At 32.1% G+C, this 23192-nt stretch overlaps 3 protein-coding genes across 5 annotated transcripts; 2 read left to right on the plus strand and 1 right to left on the minus strand.

Annotated features, from left to right (window-relative positions):
• Positions 1-2214: 2214 nt before the first annotated feature.
• Positions 2215-5045, plus strand: LOC7457177 (ribosomal protein S10, mitochondrial). The gene is made up of 4 exons (XM_002310610.4): positions 2215-2531; positions 3289-3343; positions 4221-4586; positions 4689-5045. The coding sequence occupies exons 1-3, from the start codon at positions 2382-2384 to the stop codon at positions 4583-4585; spliced, it is 570 nt and encodes a 189-aa protein (XP_002310646.2). The 5' UTR covers positions 2215-2381; the 3' UTR covers position 4586; positions 4689-5045.
• A 12330-nt stretch (positions 5046-17375) lies between these two features.
• On the plus strand, positions 17376-20363 carry LOC7456306 (protein TRANSPARENT TESTA 16). Of its 3 annotated transcripts, none has more exons than XM_024605481.2 (8): positions 17376-17584; positions 17826-18090; positions 19115-19181; positions 19268-19432; positions 19569-19610; positions 19701-19742; positions 19882-20079; positions 20169-20363. In XM_024605481.2, the coding sequence occupies exons 2-7, from the start codon at positions 17903-17905 to the stop codon at positions 20077-20079; spliced, it is 702 nt and encodes a 233-aa protein (XP_024461249.2). In that variant the 5' UTR covers positions 17376-17584; positions 17826-17902; the 3' UTR covers positions 20169-20363. The 3 variants fall into 3 exon arrangements, with proteins under 3 accessions (XP_024461249.2, XP_002310645.4, XP_024461250.2); XM_002310609.4 differs by having other exon boundaries at positions 17886-18090; XM_024605482.2 differs by having other exon boundaries at positions 17579-17712.
• A 252-nt stretch (positions 20364-20615) lies between these two features.
• On the minus strand, positions 20616-22468 carry LOC7456305 (pentatricopeptide repeat-containing protein At5g08305). The gene has a single exon (XM_002310034.4). It carries the CDS (start codon positions 22285-22287, stop codon positions 20668-20670), a length of 1620 nt encoding a protein of 539 aa, XP_002310070.4. The 5' UTR covers positions 22288-22468; the 3' UTR covers positions 20616-20667.
• Between the last annotated feature and the right edge of the window lie 724 nt (positions 22469-23192).

A 23192-nucleotide genomic window follows, 5' to 3' on the forward strand; every position in this document is an offset into this window, starting at 1 on the left:
CCATGGTTTTAGCAAGATGCCAGACCTAAAATACTTGGGCTCAGCTATGAGTTGATCCTAAGTCACTATGGGTCCGACAAGATGTCATACTCAATATACTTGGACTTAACCATAAACTGATCCTAAGTCACTGTGGGTCTAGCAAGATGCAAGACCCAATATATTTGGGTTTAGCCATTATATAAGCCCAAGTCATTATGAGTCAGGCAAGATGTCAGACCCAATATACTTGATCTTAGCCATAAGCTGAACTAAAGTTATCGTGGGTCTGGCAAGATGTCAAACCCAATGTATTTAGGTTCAACAATGAGTTAAACACAAGTCACCGTAGGTCTGGTAAGAAACCAAACTCAATCTATTTGGGTTCAGCTGGGAGGTGAGTCCAAATCACCATGGGTCTGTTAAAATATCGAACCCATTTTCTCTAGGTTTGGCTACACGCCAAACCTAGTCAGACTTTGAAATAATAAGCATGGTAGATTCATCAAACTAAACATGAACCTTTTAAACCTTAACAATTAGGAAGAAAAACAACAATGAAAGGATAATATACAACAAATGTTTAGTGTCATTTAACAATTATTTTTTATGTTTTACAACATATTCCATTATGCTTTATCAACATTCTCATTCCATGTAAGTGGGGTGATTTGGGGCCTATATATTTTAATGACTTGGCTTACTGAAAATGGATGATTTTCTTTGCAGTTCATAGGTTGGTCTAGTAAAATTACTTGGAATAACTGGAAATGATCTAAAATCAAATTTCTTTCTTTCTTTTCTTTTTTTAGATTGATCTAAACTCAAATTAAATTTATAGTATAAACAAAAAAACCCAATTTTAGCCATTGTATTCGTGTCAATTTGGTAAACAAAACCTTATAAAAAAACTCATCAATTTTACCCCTATATTTGTCACATATAGTCAATTCAAATCAAGTGTAAACAAAATATGATAAACTTACTTTATAAGGAGAGACATATATTAATGAGCACATTTGAGCCCAAATTAAAAGTGGAATCCACTCACTTTTGAGGATTAAACTTTGTTGGAGTTTAATCTCCAACATAAACTCTTTAAAATGAAACATTAACCTGATTTCAATAAATTATGGGTGAATGAGAAATTGATCTCAAATAACCATTGATTGACATGTTTTGAAGAAACTTATAACCCTCTAAAAGCTTTACCCCATATAGAAAAGAAACAAATTTCTCCGGTGGTTGTTTTAGTGGAAATATAAAAAATTAAAATTGAGTTCAAAAACCACTTAGGATTTTTGAGGTGAGAGGACATAAGTTAATAATGTATTGAATTCCACCGGTTTTGGTACCTAAAATTCTCTATAAAAAAAAGGTGAATAAAAATGTTTTAAGGTTGGTTTTTCTACATAAATTTTATAGAATTTTTGACACTTTTCTTCACCTAAATTTTTAGTTTTGCTCCTCTATTTTAAGGTTTGATTTTTCTCTTATTTTCATCATAATCTAGAGCTTAGGATTAGTTATTTAAGTTGGTTTTACCTTGTTTAGGAGTGTACCTAAATTAGAAGGAGTTGTTGAAATAATTAGAAACTGATTAAAGTTCGTTATTTTTCACTAAGTGATGAATAATAAATCTTTAAGAATAAAGAATTAATCAACAACAACAGCAACAAATTTAAAATTAATTATATGTTAAGTACTTTAACAAGTGAGTATTTTTTATAGATTTTACTTAAATATATTTTTAATATATGCTTAGAATATATACTAGAAATTAGTTTTATTCTCTTGTGCACAATTCAATGTATGATTAATATGGATATTAAAATTGTATTTCAATATTTTTTTAAGTTTATATATTTAATTAATAATTATGATATTCTTTTATCATGATCTTATATATTAAATGATTATAAACTAAACATTTATGCTTACTTTTCTAAAATTAATCTAGTCATTTTTGGATAACACCATATTGTTTATAAATTATAATTCTGTTCGATCTGGTATAACTTACAAAATGTTTAGAAGTTAAGATAAATTCGATGAGATGTTCTCTACAGGAGCTCGTTTGTCAAATTAACAGAAAGCAGGGGCTAAATTGTGGGATATTCCAAAAAAGAAACCCGAATTGTAAGTTCTGGTCGGTTCAAGAGCTCCATGTCTTGAGCCTGAATGGATACAAAACACATGGGCTAAATCGGGGGATTTTCCAAGTGAGAGTCCATGTTTTGACGTCGGGTCGGGTTCAAGAGCTCCATGTCGTGACCCGAACAAGAACTACTAAAAACCCGACAAAGAACTTCACTTTCTCTTTGAGAAATCTTTGGCTGCGTTTTCTTAACAGTGAGAGAGGGAGGAAGATCAAAGAGAGAAAGAAACCCGAGAAAAGAGAGATGTCAAGACAAGCAAAAAATCTTGTATCGTTTTTCTCTTCAAAGATTTCATCTTTTTCTTACTCACAATCTCGCTCTTTCACGGCGGCTCCTCCACCACCACCAGCAGTGTTTGTTAACAAGAATTGTCAAGGAATCACTGGAAAGAATGTAACTTCTCATCCTGAACAAGCTATTGAATATGGCACTAAAATGGTTTATAAAGTTTCTTCTTGTTTCTTTGTTTTTTTTTCTTGAATGTGTTTGTGTGATTTTATTTCGTTTTTTTATTGGTTTTAGTTGGTGGAGTGGTGTTATTTTTTAAGTTTGATAATGGGTTTTTTCTGTTTTGGTCTCTAATGGAGCAGAATCGGCATAGTTGCTCGTATAGATGCATATTTGTGATGGTTTTGGAGGTGGTTTGGTTTTTCATGTTTGTTAATGGGTTTCTGAGTGTTTTGTTGAATGAACTTTAGTTCTATTATTGCAAATTGTGCAGTGAATGCAAGTTTCTGTGCAAAACAACTAGGTTGCTTTGCAATGTAGTTATGAAGCTAATACATCATTTACATGTAACAAATTGCTGTACTGTCAGAAATATGATTGAGTTAAAAGTTCCAGCCATCAATTTTTTAGGATAGCCTATAAAAGTGTGTAGATTATATTAATGTTTCATGAACCTTCTCCTGATGTCAACCTACTGGTGGTTTTTGTGCTTGTACATGGAATGTGCAGCTCTATTGAGTTTTGGTCATTGGGCATTGCAAATTCTTATACCTTGATGAGATAACATATATGTTTATCATTGTGTTGGATGTTTGCACGCTATCAACTTTATTTTAGCTAAGAGATATGTTCTTTTTATTAAGAGATATCTTCATTGCCCCATTGTGACTGCTGCTCTTATGATTCTATGCAACTGAAACAGGAAAGCGGTACTAAAATGCCTACAGTTGCATCTTCATCTGGACTTACTGCTGGAGGTATTACAGTGAGATCTAGTTTTACTAATTTATGATCATGCATATGATATTCTGTGCACCTAAACTCATCAACATGAATCATATTGGTAAAGGACCTTTTACAATCTTAGGACTAAATTAGGAATTTTGAAGGGATAGATTTAGATGAGAAAAGAAGAGAATTTAGTTGATAAGAGAAGAGGATAGGATAGAGAAGCTGCGAAGAGAAAGAGAGAACGGAAATTTCTATGTTTCATTCACATTTCACCGACTCACAATCAGTACATTGATTCTATGCATTTTAACCTGGACTCTTAGAAATAGAATACACCCTATCCATGTCTTGCCACATCATCACTAGAATTGGTTTGTTAGTTCTTATAGTTGAGTATGTTTACCATTTGTTACTTCTTAAGATATCAATCAAATGCATAAAAAAATGAAATAAAAACATTGATTTGACCAGCATCATATGTGTAATCTTGTTGTAGCTGTAACTCTTATAGAAACCTTTGTTTGTAGGATAATCTGATGAAGAATCCATCTCTTAATAAAAATGCGAACATTATCTCTAAGTTCACAAACAGTCAATCTCAGCTTGTTCTAATTTTTATACCTTTTATTTTTTTGGTTGCCTGCATGTAGGGTCATGTCCACCTCTGTATGCTTGTACTTTCCAATATTAGAGTAAAAGTAAAATTTACGATCATCCTGTACATTGGATTCACAATGAACATTCTTTGTGATCCTGAGAACCTTAGGGTTACTGACCAGCTCAATCAGTTTCAATTCCAATAGTATTATAATTTCATCTGTTTATGAATCCTGGATGGACTTCATTTCGTGCAGAGTGGTATTTTCTTTGGACTTATTGTCTTTGTGATCTTGTGAATCTCAGGACACCAAGAAGAAAGACCACCAAAAGCAATGACCACCAAGATATGCATAGCGATTCGATCTTTTGAAGATCTAGTTCCTGGAAACACTATTTCAGGGATTCCAGCTGATGCACGGAAGATTAGATTGCCTGAATCACGTGTCTTATATACTGTGTTACGATCACCTCACGTTGATAAAAAGTCCAGGGAACAATTTGAAATGCGAATAAAGAAACAGATTTTGGTCATGAAAACACAAAGCCATGAATTGCGCAATAAGTATTTTTGGTTAAAACGCCAGCGAATATTTGGAGCTCAATATGAAATTCAGTTTCATTGTAAGACCCGTTTGGATAAGGACGAACTCCAGAAACTGCTGCTTTGAAGTAAGATTCTAGTGTACTGTCATTGTATCTAGGAAATATAATTCTTTGAAATATTTGTAAACTGGCTCTCGCTAATTATTGCTGTTGTATTTTTGTTTACAGCTAGGTATCAGGAGAAAAGGGTAATGCCCAAAGCAAATATCAAGACTCTAAAGGAAGCTGGGGTGACAGTTGTGTGAATGTCCAGCAAAGATCCGGCCAGCACTATTGATGTATTAAAAGAGAGATGTCTTGTGAATTGGTTCTGTTAGGATATTCTTCCAGCTTGCTAATCATTTTGTTTCCTTTTGAACTTAATTCTGGAAGGATGTTTCAAATTCAATTTTCATAATGGCCTGCTTGATAGGCCTGTCTCGGAATTTCTGTGAACTATAATTGTGATTTTTTCTTGTTCGTTAGAAATATGCACTATAAATATTGTGATGGATACGCAATCTTTTCTGCGTTGCCCTTTACAAACAGGCTTTGCACTTGATCTACGAATTCAGGCTTTGTATGATGGCGTTAAGAAACAGAATAACAATGTTATGCTAAAGTTGTCTCCATCACTTGCTAAAGAGAAGCAATACAAGTCCCTAGACTATTTTTTATCCTGTTATAATCGCTATAAGCCAACTGTTCTTCATAGACGTTTCTACTAATACGTGTACTTGCTCTGCTATTCTATCCAAGCCTGGCTGAGAAATGGCTAATAGTTTTATGTGCAGCAGCCTAGCTGAGATCCTTCTTCTTCCTGAACGCTAGGTTGCTCATGTAAAGTCTACAGCATGGCAAGATGCGCTCGGCCAAATTGAAATGCTGACCACCTAGGAGCACTTCCAGTGCGATGCTTCAGACACATTTGATGCAATTTCAAGTTCCCCCCTCCAGTCGATGCCACTCATCTGACATATCTTCTATGTAACTTGGACAAGCTGAACCGCTGGAACCGAGAGATCTGAGACTAATGGCCTCATGCTTTGCAGTGTGCTCCAAACATTATCCTTAATGCTCCCAATTTCTGCCATTACTGCCTCCCAAGTGGAAGCAAATGATACACTGGCCCGTTTGGTGTATTTGGGAAGTTAACAACTCATGTTCTGCCTTTCACCGAGGACATGCCAAGATTGAATGTGTTGAATTCTCATTACACTTGATAAAATGTCTTGTTTGAAGACTTAACTAGGAAGGAAGGATTGACTTGCCGATACACCGACTAGAACATATATTCGGGCTCTCGCCTTACACCATGAGGAACATAATAAGCTCTCTATATGGCTCTAAACCCTTTTTTTCAGTATTTTTTCCTTTTCAGTTTTTCTTTTCTAATAAAAAATTAAAAAACATGTTCATTTTTTGAAAACAAAAACAATTTTTTCCACAAAAAAATAAGAAATAAATTAAAATTACAACTATTTTTCATGAAAAAATCAAAATCATAGTTTATAATAGTCATTTTAATATTTTGTATTTGTCATAATCTAATTTTTAGGCTATTAGTTTTATTTTATTCAAATTAGAAAATATCATGAAAAAGATATATTGTTAACTCAAAAAATATCATTATATTAGATCTATAATAAAAATTATATTTATGACACTAACTAAATATGTAAATATAAAAAAATTTCAATCTCTTACATTGCTAAAAAACAAAACACTTGTATATATATAAAAAAACTGTATTCTGTTTTATTTTGAAAATAGTGAAAAACTTGTATTGAAAATCTGTGGAGAATCTCTAAAATATGTTTTCCAAACTAAGTACAATTTTGAGAAATTAAAAAACTAGTTTTCTAGATAGAGAAATATTGCATTTTAACATGAAGTCCCAATTTTCTTTTCTTTTTCTTACTCTATTTTTTTTTTTCAAAAAAAATGGTGTATTGTTTTGGTTTTAAATCATTCTTGTGTTATACTTTAAATTAGACTAAGCCCAAAATACCACTAATTATTACATGAATGGGCTTGATTACAAAGTTCAAATAGTTATTCAAGATTATTTATTGCTAATGGACTTAGTTGTAAATCTTCAAGTTGAGAAAAACTATGACAGGTGAAAGAAATATACATGAGAGATAATTCTCATAAAAATAAGGAAAGAGGTTGAGAGGATAGCAAGTAGTTGACACCAAGGGAGCTTTACTAAATAGATTGAGAGATATTGTTTCTTCATGGTGGAGATAAAATCTTTTAATAATATCTCAAGTTGTTAGAAATTACATTTACAATTTGACTTTCTAATTTTTTTTTCCATACAATTTGGGTCAAACCTAACCATAGATATCCAATTATAAAATAGATCCATAAAATCCAACATCTCCCACTTGTATATGGTTGGGATGACATTTCACAACTTATACCTTAACATCGTTTTATTGTCAATCCATGTGTGTGTGTGTGTGTTTCTATATCATTATTTATTAGTATTCAAACAATATAGATGAAATAAATACCTAATAAAAAAATTGATACAATGCAAAGCATAATAAGATTATTGATATAAAGATCAAAATCTATGTAATCCTAATTCCCTAACATATGCCTTAAATACATCCTTTGGTATAAGTTTAGTTAAGGGATCTATCACCATGTGACTCGTAGATATGTGTTGCAAAATCACTTTATTTTGTGTCATTGTATCTCAAATGATGTTATGTATGATATTAATATGTTTAGTTCTACCATGATACTTAAGATCCTTATAGTATACCTATGCTTCCATACTGTCATAGTATAGCAATACTGAGTTAGTTGCATTAGCCATAATAATAAAGATCATATAGAAACCTCATTAGCCAAATTGCTTCTTGGATGTAGTCAAATATTTTGCAAACTCTATTTTTATAGTGGACAGAGCTATACATGTTTTTTTACTAATCTAAGATATGACATCATGATTGAGCAGAAAAGTATAGCAGTAACATTGTAACCAATTAAACACAAACTTGATCCTCGATAGAATAATACATTATCCATCATTTCTTTAAGGTAATAAAGAATTTTTTTAATTGCTTCCCGATACATAAATCCTGGATTTGATAAACATCGACTAACAAATCCCACAAAATTACAAATATCAGTCGTGTATATATCATTGCATACATCAAGCTACCAACTACCTTGACATATATTATATATTTCATTTTCTTCTTTTACTCATGAGTTTTAGGGTAATTTTCAAGACTTAAATTCATGCTTTTTATGACAAGAGTGTCTATGGGCTTACAATGTTGCATAAAAAAAAATCATTTTAGGACTTTCTTTATATAAGTCTTTTGGGAAAAAAACCCAAAAGTCTTTTAGATCAGTCTTTAATGATTTTTATGTCCAACACATAGCTTGTTTTACCTATGACCTTCATTTTAAAGTTTAAGGATAACCATAAATTTGTCATGGCAATCATCTTCTTATCATTCCGAGTAATCAATATGTTATCCATATATAATGACAAGATGATAAAACTCTTATTATATTATTTAATATACATACAATAATCTTTTTCAATCATCATACACTCATTAGTGATGATGGCTCGATGAAATCAAAGATTTCATTGTTTGGATTATTGTGTCAATCTATAAATAGATATATGGAGTCTATAAAGTTTGCGTTATTGACCTTTGACAACAAAATCAACTGGTTGATCTATATAAATCTCTTCATCCAATTTTCCATTAAAAAAAATACAGTTTTAACATCTATTTGATAGAGCTCCAAGTCCAAAGTCGTAATGATTGTTAGGATTAAATGAATTGAGGCAAACCTAACTACTGAAGAAAAATTTTCGTCATAGTTTATACCTTTTTGTTATGTATAACATTTTTCCACCAAACAAGCCTTACATCATTTTATAAAATTGTTTACTTGACATTTCACCTTGAGAATCAATTTGTTATTAATGGCCTTTTGACCTAGTGAAAGGTCAACCAAGTCCCAGACATGATTAGTCTTTATAGACTCCATGTCATATTTCATTGCATTCATTCATTCCTTATTTGAAGCAGAAGAAATAGCCCTCTGAAAAAAATTTAGGCTCTTCATCATGTATAGCTATAATGAAGCTCTTCCTTTAGTTCTAAAACAAAGAGGAGGAATGGTCGTGTTTATGATTCTTCAAAGCTAGGGCTCCTTATATCTTTTATATAATGAATGTTTCCACTAAAAGACAATATACTTCCACTATTTTTAAAAGTTTAAAGAACTACCTTTTCTATCTCAACTAGCATAGTATGAGTGTGAAGTTATGGATCATCTGTTTTATAAAAAACAATGTATCTCTAAACCTTGTTTTAAAAAGAAAAATCCTATTCAAGAAACTTTGCATCTCATGACATAATTTCAATCACATTTTCATTTGATGTCTCTCCAATAAACACATATTCTTTTAAGTGATTAGGATATCTAATAAAGATACATTTTTTTTCCTCTAGGGCCTAACTTTCCATACTTATGAGAAATATTATGTACATAAGCAGCTGAACCCCAAGACCTTAAATGACTCAAGTCTAAGGTTTTTCCAATCCATAACTTCTATGGTGTGGAAGGTACTAATTTATAAGGAACATGGTTTAGAACATAGGTAATAGTTAACATTGCATCTCCTCAATAAGAGATTTGCATATTAGCTTACACCATCATTAATCTAACCATGTTTAACAAAGTACGATTCCTCTTTTCTGCAACACCATTTTGCTGTGGAGTTCCAAGAATTGTTAGCTATTTGATAATTTTTTCTTCTTCATATAATTCCCTGAATTATTAAAATAAATACTCGCATTTTCGATTAGTTCTGAGAACCTTGATTGTTATATTTAATTGATTCTCAACCTTATTTATATATCACCTAAAACAATTTAATGCTTTATATTTATTAGGAGATCAAATAAACATGACCTAAAATGAGTGTTATCATGTATAAATATGATAAAATAGTATTTACTATGCCTATCTCTTATGTTCATTAAGCCACATATATCTAAATGAATAAATTATAGGGCGTATTAGCCCTAATTGCTTTTTCAAATGGTTTTCTAGTTTATTTTCCTTCAAAAAATATTCATAAATTGGTAAATTAACTTTTATGATTGTACCTAAAAGGTTTTCTTTAACAAGTTTATCATTCTTTCTTATCTAATATGGCCAAGCCTAGCCTATCATTTAACAAAGTTATTAGGAGCTTTATCAATAAAAAAGAGCAAAACAAAACTTTCATTAATACTTGAATATTCAACATCCAAAACTAAAAAACATTCAGAAAATAACCACAACCATAAAAATTTGTTCTGAGATACATCTTAACAAAATTATTCTCTAGGTAAAAATGAAAGTCTAATTTAAGCATGACAAGAATGGAAAATAAGTTCCATTGAATATTAAGAGCATAAAGTATATCATAGAGATACAAGATATGTCCTTGCATGACTAGTTTATAAGTGTCAATACTATGCATGAGAATACTGAACTTGTTCTTCATGTACACCATTTTGCTTCCAATCACAATTCAACGATACTCTTCGAACTCAATTTGATCTTTTGCTACATGTTTTGTTGCTTTTATGTCTATAATCTATAAAGGATTAGATTCAACAACAAATACTATTGGAAAAACTAAATATTCTGAGTGAGAAATCAAACAACATTGTATTTGCTTTGGGTGCACTCATTAGAAAAATGTTGCTGTTTCGTGTAATTGTAGCAAGTCATCTTGGACTTGTCTTTTTTACCACCTCGTTAGCCTTTTTTTTAGGTGCCTTTTCCTTTTCTTTTAGATGCAGGCCCAATGTTTTATTTAGGAAGGTCTATTAGTCTACTTGTATTTGGCCTTATTTTCCAATTAGGACTAGATTTAATAACAGAAATCTTTAAGGATTTAACAACTTTAATCATTCATCCTCTAACTCCAGATGACGTGCAATATCCTTCAATATTTGAACATTATTATTGTGCTTCATGTTAACTTGTATGTGATCCTAAGAGTTTAAAAAAGAGAAAATTACAGCTTGAAAATGTTGTTCATCAATCAAGTTATTTCCTATAATTTTCATATCTCGAATTATATTTCACATTTCCTAAAAGTGTTGTTTCATAGTATGATTAGCGTGCTTTTGGTAAGTTTCAAAATACAATTTAATCAACACAATCTTGTTGTATAAACAACATCAGATTTTTCTTTCAGAGCTTATCACATGCTAGTAATGAGAGATTCCAACCATGTTATCATTTTGCATACTACTCAATAATGTATTATGAGCAATGCAATCATTCTTTGTTCATGCCTGATAAGCTTTCAATTCCCTACTATACTACCCTTCTTGGGCTCTGCCATCATGATAGATTAGATCTTTAATACCTTATATTCATCTAGCATAAATTGGATTTTACAATGCCATAAATAATAGTTATCACCATTAAACTTCTCACCCTTATTGCGGTCAACTATAATTTGTTTTGAGACCATCAATAACTACATTTAAACAATGCATATTTAAGATGATTAAGAGATACACCACACACATAGAGAGACTGTTTTGTAGCATTAATCTTTATTAAAACACAAGTCATACAAAAGAAAATTTGTAAAGCTCGTAATCACATTATATAACTAGTGTGAAACTACAATTATTTAATAAACTATGATCAAAACATCAAATAAATAGTTTTAAGGTGTCTAAAATATTTTATTTAAACAAATACAAACTCCTACTTGATGAAATATGCAATATATAATAATCATGTAATTTATCTCAATGTTTTGTATTTTTTAAAAAAATTATCGAAAATTTCTCTAATTAACATAAATTCATTGAGATAAGATATTTATACTACTTCGAGATATCAAATCATTAGATATATAATCTAGGAGAATACACATCATTTTGTAATTTATTTAATTTTTAAAATATCTTAGACATGCATTTTTATAAAAATACAATAAATAATCTAATTATCAAATATTTATCAATCAATAGTCATAAATACAAACAAATACCACAAAAATTATGGACACTCCCATTGTTTTAGAATTATTTAATGTTTTCACATACTCTCAAAAGTGTTATATATTAAGAAAAAAAAATATAATGAGAATCAATAAACATCATTAAAGAATCTATTACAGGTGCTAATTGGGTCAAGTCAAACATCAAGATGATTTTAAGAGATGATTAGGCTTTAATTAATATAATCCATATAAGAACAGGAGTTTTAAAGGCCTAGTAGCTTATAGATTTGGTAAGAAATTAATCTTGGTAGCTTGCGGATTAGACATAAGAGGTGGTTTTGAGCTTATTTTTTCTAAAGTATAGTTTTACATTAACAAGCATATCTTTTGATCCAATTATTAGATCCAGTTTAAAAATTTTCATAAGATTATAAAGGCCTTTTTTTACTATAGGATTAAAATTTTATAGTGATCGAATATCAGGAAGGTTTTATGATAAAGTCTAGAAGCTACTATACGAGAATTGCATTATTTTTCTAGTTGGTTTAGGATTATTTTTTTCTATTTTATTTAGAACTCTTTTGTTATTTTTTTAGCTTTTTTAAGATGTTTTAATTAGTATAAATGGAGTTATTTATCTTGTATTTAGGATTTTTTTTTACATTTCTTATTATTCAAAAATTATATTTTGTGTGTAACGAGGTTACTTACTCTTGGTTTATCATCGAACTCTTCAGAACCTATCAAAGGTAATTGTCTTTGTGGTGTTCATCCTTGTCGCATGTGTGCGGTGTCATGATCATCCTCCCGAGTCAAGATCTTCATGATAATAGGGAAAAGAACAAGGGACTCTTGTTTCTTATCAGTAAAAAAAGAATGGAGTCACCACTTGATATTTTGATCACTAAGAACCCTAACTAGTCCTAGAGTCTGGATAAGAGATTAATTGTGTATAAGAAGAACATATCACCCCAAGTAAACTCTAATTAAGGTAAGCTATTTTGTTTATTTGTCTAATATAAACTAAAATAATGTTATGTTTTTTTTTTTTTTTTTGTAATCATTGGTCTGTAAACAAATAGATATGTTGTGGGAAGAAATGAAGGTGTTTTAAGACATAAAAGAAAGAAGAGTAGGTGACTCACGAACCTCAAGGATGTTTATAGAGAGAAAAGAAAGTAGAATAGATTTAGCAAATTTTCAACTTTGTCATTTCTAGAATAAATGAATAGTGCAAATGAGTGTGATTGCATAGTAAATATCCTGTTGTTTTAGTTTTTATTGTTAATTTTTTTTAATGTTTCAAAGATATTATTCTTTTATATTTTTATATAAATAAATTGTATTTCCATGATGTATTTATAAAATTAAAAATCACTTGTTCTCAGCAAGATAAAAATAACTTCTAAGATAAATAAAAATATATAGATTAAAAAGAAAAGTCGGGGTTAAATATTTATACATGCATTTGTTTTTTGTTTTTAGAAGAAATATTAGCTCTCTTTCAGTATTTAATTAGCATTAATAAATTTTTTTATTTATGAGTTCATATATTTTTTAAATTTATCTTATGAAGTGTAAATAATATATATATTTACGTACATTCCTCAATTAAAAAGAATTATAACGGTTGAAAAAGCATCCATAACTTTGGCATGTTTTAATTGAATTAATAATTAATTGCAGGTTACAGGACTAGTAATATCCTATGCCGAATAATTTAAAATATACCGAGAATTTGTCTTACGAGTGTTTGATTCTAGATGCAAGTATATATGTAATGTGCATGGCAAGAACAAGAATTGTGACAAAAGGGCAATGGAGAAATCTTCTGCAGTTCTGCTTTGTTTAGAGAGTCTGACTTTCTTAAATTCACTTTTGCATGCAGTACTGTTTGCCAAGGAAATGAAATTGTTGAGGGTAAAGCTCGAGAGGTGATCCATGGTTGCCAAAGCCCTCTAAGTAGTGTCTGCTTTTGTGATTTCATGTGTCCAAAGCTTAGGATCCATCATCGCCAGTGTATATTTATGACTTGACGTATCAAAAGTTTAGGACACACCTAGATAATTGGCGGACCGACCCAAAATGAGGATGGCATTACACATCATGCAAAGAACAATGTTTGATGAAGTCTAGGATGTCATGTCCGAATCCACAACTTCAGGCTGGTGGATATAAATTGGGTCCTGCACTACTTTATGTCTTAGGCTCTTAGCCCTTGGGGTATTCATGAATATATATAGACAACTTAGATTAGTGTATATATTGAGTACATACTTGATTCATTCTTTCTTTTTTCTTTTTTAAAGACCTCAGCTTGTTGAATATATTGGATTAGGTTAAAGCTTTTCAGTGAATATTATATATACCTATAAATTATGTTTATATTTCTAATTTTCATGGGTTTATATTTAAATTTAAAGGTGAATCTACAATATAGATTATATGTGTCATGACATCCTAAATATCAGGTCTGATTTTTATAAAGTACACCACCATTAAATTTTAGTAACCTTTCCCCTCCAACAATTGAAGAGACAAGTTATTTTTTGTTATATTGAAAAAATCTAATAGGAAGCCAAAATATTTCTAAGTAAAATTAAATAAAAATAAATACGTAATTCATAAACTATCAAATATAAAGATGAAAGGAGTATAGAGTATAAAAGTTGGGTTTTGTTGACTGGGTTTCAAAAATCTCAAGCCGTCGACTCGTAATATCCATTTTTTAGATTTGTTTTTTACCCAATATCATTTGTAACATTTATATTACCTGACTTTACAGGTTATGTTGTGTTAAATAATACAAATATTACAAATATGTTGGGTTTTTTAAACACCATTACTGAGCATTAAATGATTGAAATGGAATATGCTAGTTTTTACTATTAATTTTATAACATTAAAGGTTAATTTTGAGATATTAGAAAAGTTCTGCTAATAACATGGCCTTGAGGTGATGATGGCCTTCTGAATTTCGTATGACAAATCTAAAACTATTAGTTATGTTGGTTCTCTATGATATGCTGCAAATAAGTACATGGCATAATGATATATGGGAATTCATTAAAAATATACAGTAATATATAGTGCTCCAGCCTCCGGGGAGATGAAGGATCATCATAGACTATGACATGCATGGCAATGATATTTAAGCTTGAAATAAATCTAATCAGCCTTTAATCACTGTTGATAACATGGTGCTGTTCTGCAAATAACTTAATTTATATTTACAAATTTACAGCTCAAATGGGCACTTTTTCTCGGCAATAATAAATAAATAAAAATGGTAATAATAACTTTGATAAAAATTGATGGGAATCTCTCCCTTGAATAAAGAAAAAAAAGAGGGAATCGATGAGTAGGCTGGCCATTAATATTGTGGTGCATATAGCCCAAGTGGGATACAATGGATGTTGACACACATCAATGAAAGACAAACACAGGGGGGCCAGCAAGTTGCTCAACCTAAGTCTCCCATTTTTAGAATCGAAAACATGTGCTTTCTGACTAAGGATTGCCACACTAAACAGAAAAACCAATCAATGTTTCACTACAAGTTTTCATTGCACAGAAATCTGTAGAACAAGCAGTACATTTATACAATATTAATCTCTAATTAAAAGTAATTAAGATAAATTAAGAGATCACACTTACCCTTTTGAAGTATTGCTGGATGCTTGCGGTGTTTAGTTATTTTCTTCATTGCTAGGACTCCTATCAGAATTTTATTGTTATCATTTGCTAAATGACAGGAAATAGTGTTAGTTCCACAAACTGCTTAATTATTGGCATTTTATTGCATGTTCATCACTCAAACTTGAGAAGAACAACCAAATTACAGCATCATTTCCTAAAGCTGAAATTGCAAGCACCCAAGATTTACGTACAGGGTTAATTATTTTGGCTCACTGTAATTTATCTTCCATTCACAATTTTACTTGATTGTTCATTATCCAATCATGCATGATTTATCAAGGTCATAACATCATATGGAACAAAATGATACATGTAATTATAAATTTGAGCATACAAAATTTAGCTAATCCATCCATGCATGTGTACTTTACATCTTGAATGGCAACATTTTCTTCAGCTTGATTTGTAAATGTGTCGGGCTCATCACCATTAATTGTGGCCAAGCTAGATGCACGCAGCACAATATGTGCCCCTGTATATATCTGCCAAAATAGAAGCCTGTGAACTACGCCTACAAAATAGATCATGCATATGAAACGAGTGTGGTAGTATGAGAAATTTTCAAGCCAAAAGTTAAAGATGGGTATGCTTTGTACCCATCAGGAAAAAGACCTTCGGTGGAGATCATATCAGTATTATTGAAAGATATATGTATAATTCAACTACATGCATGATCATGCGTATAAATATCATCACCTAGCCACCCTAAGGCTCCTCAAGCGTAGAAAATCAGTTTCACTTCAACATCTATAACCATGAATACGAATTACCATGCAAGAAAGTCTCTCTCAAGGGATTGTTACACCTTGTAATTACCTTTTAGGTCATGGGTTTTGGCCAACACCTCTTGCCTTTCTTTTCTTAGTAAACCTAGCTTTCTGACCATTTTCAAAACGATCCCAAATTGGCAAAGTTCAGGTAGGCTGGCAGATCAGACTCAGAGAGTGGTTAAATGTCACAGCAACCTTTTGTCCATGATCCCATTACAGGACAATAAAAGGAAGAAAATGCCTTCCATCAAATTACAATCCATGCCACTAGCCACGCATGAAACCTTTGTGTGATTTGACCATATCTATACCAATGAATTATTGCATCCAAGGGCGGAGGCAATGCAAAGACTTGGGTGGGCTCTAGCCTAGGTAAAGATTTTATTAATATTTTGAAATTAATTTTATGTAAAAATAATTTATAATTCTCAATTGAGTTATTAAAAATTTTAAAAATTTACGTGGAGCCTTCTAATATAATGTTTTAGATTGGTTTAAAATTTCAGAATTTTTGGAGAAATTCAGAAATTTGATAAAAAATCACAATTTGGCCAGTTTTACGTTATTGAGTGTAATTTTCAATCCGATCATCAGATTGAGCTGAAATTTTACGAGAGATCTTAAAATATATTGAATAAAATCTGGTTAAAATTTTAGGATGAACAAAGTTTGGTACTGCTAACAAAAAAAAGGACCGTCAAATAAAAGCAATACGACTCATTAAAGGTAAAATGGTTATTTGCCATTAAAAAATAAAACAAATCAATTCTTCATTCCTTTTATAAGTTGCCGACTGGGCAGAAGCAGAATAGGAAAAGAAAGAAAAGAAAAGGCGAGAGAGAAAGAGAGAAAAGTAAGGGAAAAATATATAAAAAAAATCCGAGGACAAAAAATAAGAAAAGTGAGAGAATAACCTTGTAAACTTACAAAGTCCAACGTATAAAACACTAACCTAAGAAAGAATCAAGTGAAGAAAGGAGAAATTGAGAGAGGAAAAAAATTTAATTACTTTGTTTTTCAGTTGACATGAGATTGTTATTTTATTCCGGTTGAGGGGTTGTTACAATATCGATTCAGATTCGATTATAGATAAATTATATTTCATAAAATATCGAAGGAGAAATTAAGTGAAGAAAAGAGAAATTGAGAGAGGAAAAAAACAATGGTGATGTAACTTTAATAGTGAGTTTATTTTTACTTTCACTTCAATTTTATATACTTTCAAATTTATTTTTTAATATTTTGGATAATGAATTTGAATTAAAACTTTACTGTTAACTTTAAAAATTCATATACATAAATTAATAATTTATCTTAAAAAAGAGTTATATATTTATTTAATAGTCCATATTGGAAAAATTCATTACTCCGGCCTTGATTGCATCACCACTGGTTTGAATTACAAAACAAAAGGTTTATAGATTAACAAGTCCTTTTCAACTCTTGTCTGTCAAGGATCGTGCAGAAGTTCATGCATGAGGTCATTTTGGTAGTTTTGCTCAAGTAAAGAGCCAGTCTGCATATAGATTAGTACTAATAAATTTTATCCCAACAGTTTTCTGAAAAACAAACTCTCCATTTTCTACAAGCAAGAGAAACAAAGATAGGTAATATAGAAAGTTTTCTTTCTTCTGTGATTATCATCTTGGCTAGAGAATTATGCCAAGTTATAATTAATTTTAGGTTTCAGAAACTTACTTTACATTTGTCATTTCTTTGTGTCTTCTAGCTACAAGTAATTCCTCATCATTATTACAAATTCACTTTTCATTTACTTTCCATTATAATTTTCATGCCTTTTGTGGTTTTTGGAACTAATCACTGTGTGTTAATTTCTTGCAAAACCAGAAAAACAGGTTTGTGAGAAAAGAGGGTCACTGACTTCCTTACTTCTGTTCTTTCCCTTAGTAAAAGGCAAAAGAATTATGGGGCGTGGAAAGATAGCCATTAGGAGGATTGAGAACCAGACAACAAGGCAAGTCACCTTCTCAAAGCGTCGAGCTGGGCTTTTGAAGAAGACTCATGAACTTTCAGTGCTATGTGATGCTCAAATCGGGCTCATCATCTTTTCCAGCACTGGAAAGTTGTGTCAGTACTGCACCGAGGGTTTGAGGTCCTCTATTCATCACTACTCACTACCATTCCAAACTTTATTTTTCTTAGCTTTCGTTCTGTGTAACACACTGGTTTTTTATGCTCTTCTACTTGATTTTTCTTACAATGTTGGACCCCTTCTGATCCCATATAAAAATTACTTCTTCTTCTTTCTTTTTCCTTTTTTGTTTCGTTATGTTTTTGTGTCTTAGATTTTCGAGTACCCGATCTTCATGATTTTCTTCATTTGATGACTTGAATCTGTTTCATACATAGAAGGCCCCTTTTGTTCCCAGCATTCTGATCCAACTGATAAATACCAGCCCCATAACTTTCATTAAAGATTTTAATTGACCAGCATGAGTAGGACTTGACTTTCTGTGCAAGCTTCTGACAAACTAGGGTTTTCCACCGTCGAAGTGTTCTCTTTTCTTTTCTTACTTTTTCTTTCGTGGGCAGCTTATCTTTGATGCCGTTTTTTCCCTTTCTATACCAGTTCAAGATCTTGTAAATTGATCATCCTAAGGAATGATTGGGTCTCTTAATCCTCTGTAAATTATGATCTAGCTAGCCCTGAAAAAAGAGTTGGAAATCCAACCAACTGCCTACCTATGATGATCACAACCATGCATCGTTTAATAAATATATCAACTTCTGATTGTTAATTTTCTTCTGTTCTTTAGAGTTCATCTTAGTCAAAGAGCGGAAAATAGTACAGAATGTGCATGAAATGTGTGGAATATATGTTATCTCAGTCTCAGATCATCACTGGTTGGTTATGATTGCAGTCCCTTGATGAGGTCATTAATTAATATTATATAAGGAGGAAAAAAGAAGCTTGCGGTGTGCCTTAAATTGGGAGTCATTTTTCATTTCCCATTTCCCATTTTTGAGAACTGCCTTAAATCAATTCCCTTATATATAGTCAGAAAGAGAGAACAGACTGAACCCTTGTCCTTGTTCATGGTGGTGATGTTTTAGTACCATATAATTATAAAATCACACGCACATTTTTCATATGACAAGAATGTAATGTGTTGCAGGATGGAGCAACTCATAGAGAGGTACCAGAAGATTTCTGGAACTCGCATTCCTGAGCACGATAGCCAGGTAAAATTAATATTCTCAACAGACATGAAGTTTTAAGATGAATTAATTTTACATTTGATGGTAACTTTTCCCTTCTTAATTCTTAGGAACAACTATTTGGAGAATTGGCGATGCTGAGGAACGAGACTCGCCGTCTTCAATCTAACATGCGCCGCTATACAGGTGAAGATACGAGCTCTATTCCTTTCGAGGAGTTGGATGAAGTAGAACAAGAACTTGAACGCTCGGTTATCAAGGTCCGAGATCGCAAGGTAACTAAACAATCCAGAAATGGTGAGAAAAAGTATGCCTTACATTTTTTTGAAGTCAACTCTTGTGATATGAATTCCTAGATTTCTATTCTTCTAAGGTTGTTTATATATATATGTTTCTTTCATTTCCATGCAGAATGAGCTCTTGCACCAGCAGCTGGAAAATCTTCGCAGGAAGGTGAGTCTCTTAGTCTCAAACACACAATCCCACTTTGATGCACATTAACTCTACAGCAGGATCTGATTTTACTGTTGTTGTAACTGTTAGGAGCGTATGTTGGAGGAGGAAAACAGCAATATGTACCGCTGGGTAAGGGTATTTTTCCCCATATATTTCATTAGGAACTTTTTATATGCTGGAATCATATGAATTATACAGTCTAGACCATATTCTAATTTCTTACCTCCGTTTTGTAATCTTTTTGTTTGGTTGATGGATCATATTTTAGATTCAGGAGCATCGTGTAGCGCTGGAATATCAGCACGCAGCGATGGAAGCAAAGCCGGTGGAACCTCAGCAAGTCCTGGATCAATTCCCATTCTGTGGAGAACCCAGTAGTGTGCTGCAGCTTTCAACCATCTCTCATCAAATTGATCCATACCATCTTCAGCTTGCTCAACCCTGCCTTCAAGGTTCTAGTGTCTAGGTGAGGAAAGAATGGCTAGTGAGAGTAACAATATCAGCCTTAGCTGCTGTTTCCCTTTTATAACTCGAGTTGTTTTGTGATTTGTGCAGAATTGTCAGATTTGGAGAAGGGCTTCTCACATGGAAGTGTTGGGCATAGTACCTATAATATTTTAATTCGCCATGTTTTTAAGACAGAATTAATTCCTGCTTAATATTCCTTTGTATGTTTGCACTACTGTCTTAAGATGCACTTTATCTTGAAACTATGGTTTTATTTTATGAAGAATAGTGCTGTGTTTCTGATCCTACTCTTTTTTCTCTATGGCCCTAGCATAAGGAAGGGATAAATGAATTCTATAATAACTTGGGAGTTAAGACAGTGTTTGTTTAGTGGCCTAGAGGGATATGAAATTAAACTTTGACAGTTGTGCTCTTAATTCTGTTAGTCAATTGAAAAGTTTCAGAGGGGAAAGAGAATCTTGTGGTTAAGAAAACGGAGAGAATGGTAGCGCCAAGCAACCAAGAAAAGTAACAAATTCTGCACAGAAGAACCCATTTAGAATTTTAGCAACCTGAATAAGATTTATTTAAAGAAGAATTAAGTAACTCAAATACCCTCTATACCATACAAACAGTGTTCTTGACCTTCCTTAAGAACACCAAATTGCATTTGGCTTACAATAAAACTTAGCATTGTATAAATTTGCTCTGAGCTAGGATGTGATTTATCATGTGCAATGAATCTATGATGAGCTCCAGACATCTCGAGAAAACTATACCCAGGAGTCTTCTTCACCCCTCTACGCTCCATGGCTTCTCTCATGATTCTTGCTTCATCCCAGCGTCTGCCAATGGCATAAACATTTGACAGGCCAACGTATCTACCATCATGCTCTGGATCTAACTCAATAAGCTTCTTCCCTATTAATTCGGCAAGATCTAATTTTCCATGGTTCATGCATCCACTAAGTAAAGCACCTAACATTGAAGCCGTCGGTTCAAGTGGCATTTGACACAAAAACTGATATGCCTCCGCCACTTGACCAGCACGAGCCATAACATCCACCATACAAGCATAATGCTCAGTCTTCGGTGTCATGCCATTTTTACCAAGACCCTCGAAGACATACGAAGCTTGCTTTACTAATCCACCATGAGCACAAGCACTCAACAAGCACAGAAACGTGATCTCATCCGGTTTAATCCCAGCTATTTGCATCTCTGTATACAAATCAAGCGATTCCTTAACCAAACCATGAGTTGCTAGCCCTCCAATCATAGCATTCCAAATTAACACATCGCTCTTTCTCAGCGAGACCCCACGAAACACAGCGAAAGCCTCCTCAACTGCCCCACATTTTGCATACATGTCAATAAGAGAAGTCCGCAAAACCAAATTTAATTCGAACCCATTATCAACCAAATATTGATGCATCATCCTCCCTTTATCAAGAGCACCCAAATGAGCACAAGCACATAGCACACTAACCATAGTAACCTCATTAGCCTTGGGGCCTGAAGTCCGCATCTTCTCAAAAACTGCCATAGCATCCCCGTAATTCCCACTTTTAGCATACCCATCAATTAAACAACTCCATGACCTAACATCTCTTTCAGGCATCAAATCAAACAAACCACGCGCCAAATCCAAATATCCACACTTTGCATACCCATCAACCATCGAATTCCACGACACCAAGTTCTTCACAGGAGTTCCATCAAACACCTTCCGAGCATACACGATATCACCACAAGAACCATACATATGAATCAAAGAATTAGCAACAAACCTATCTATCTCAAACCCAGATTTTATTACATGCCCATGAATTGAAACCCCTAGTTCTTTCCTTAAAAGTCGCGATGTCGCCTTAGCAAGAAAAGGGTATGTTAAATGATCAGGGTAGATTCCAACTTGCAACATTTTGACAAAAACTGAAATGGATTTATTTGGGTTCTTGCTCTTTGAATAACCCCTAATGACTGAGTTCCATTCAAAGATAGTTGGGTCTTGGAGATTTAACAAAGCCCTGTAAGAATAATCAGTGTTGTTTGAATCAGATAAAGCAGAGAAAGAAACGATTCTTGACATAAATAGGTCATCTTGAGAGAGGCCAAAGGTGATTACTAGAGCATGAAGTTGGTTCAATTGTAGCATTGATTTGCATTTATCAAGGAAGGTGATTAGGGTTCTTTTTAAATTTAGATTAGGATTTCTAGGTAACATGATGAAGGATCCAACATTTACAGGGAAGTGAAGGCCTGAAAAGCCTCAAGCTTGTAAGAACATTATTTTATTTTTAAAGGCTCGGAAGAAAGGTGAGTCCAAGGCAACTTGGTCCGACCTCTTTGATATCCATCAGAACTCATCCTACAAAAATTCGGTTCTTATCCAACCTGATGGGAGACGGGTCCGAGCAACTTCCCGTCTTCTCCAAACTGTATTTTTATGAACAGTAAAAAGAAGAAGAAAAGACAATTTTTTGTTTTTATGATATATTTAGTTTGTGCTCTTTTATTTTTTTCTTCTAAATTGATAAATTAAACAATATTTTATCAAATCAAATATTTATTTAATGTCAAGATATTTTTTTAACATTGTGAATATAATGTAGCATGCAAATCTAAACTCATCATCAGGCTTAGAATTGTATGAACATGGAACGGTGATGTTGAAACAAAAAAGGTTAAGTGTCTGAAACGAATAATTGTTCAAGTACCAAAAAAAAAAAAAAAATGGGGCTACAGTTAGTTGCTTTGTATCAATCCAAGTGTAATGCCATGAAGAAATGAATAGTGTTTTACATTACTTTTTAGTTTACTTTCCTAGATTATTGTCTCGTGGGTTGAATCAATTTTCTTAACATAAAAAATATATTAAACGATTTGTTTTTAAAATATTGATATAATAAATTATTGAATGAAATTGTTTTAAAAATATTGAGACGATAACATATTTGATCGACCCGTGTTAACCTATTGAATCTGCAACCAAGTTTATAAGATCATAATAACTTTATAAAAAAAAAATCAAAATAAATTACAAAGATCAGTTTCTAATCAGCCAAGGAAAATTTGAAAAAAAATAAATTAAAAAAAAACAAAAAACTATTCGTGTCAACTCAAGTTAAC

Source organism: Populus trichocarpa, chromosome 7, assembly GCF_000002775.5.
Source record: "Populus trichocarpa isolate Nisqually-1 chromosome 7, P.trichocarpa_v4.1, whole genome shotgun sequence".
Classification (NCBI taxonomy): domain Eukaryota; kingdom Viridiplantae; phylum Streptophyta; class Magnoliopsida; order Malpighiales; family Salicaceae; genus Populus; species Populus trichocarpa.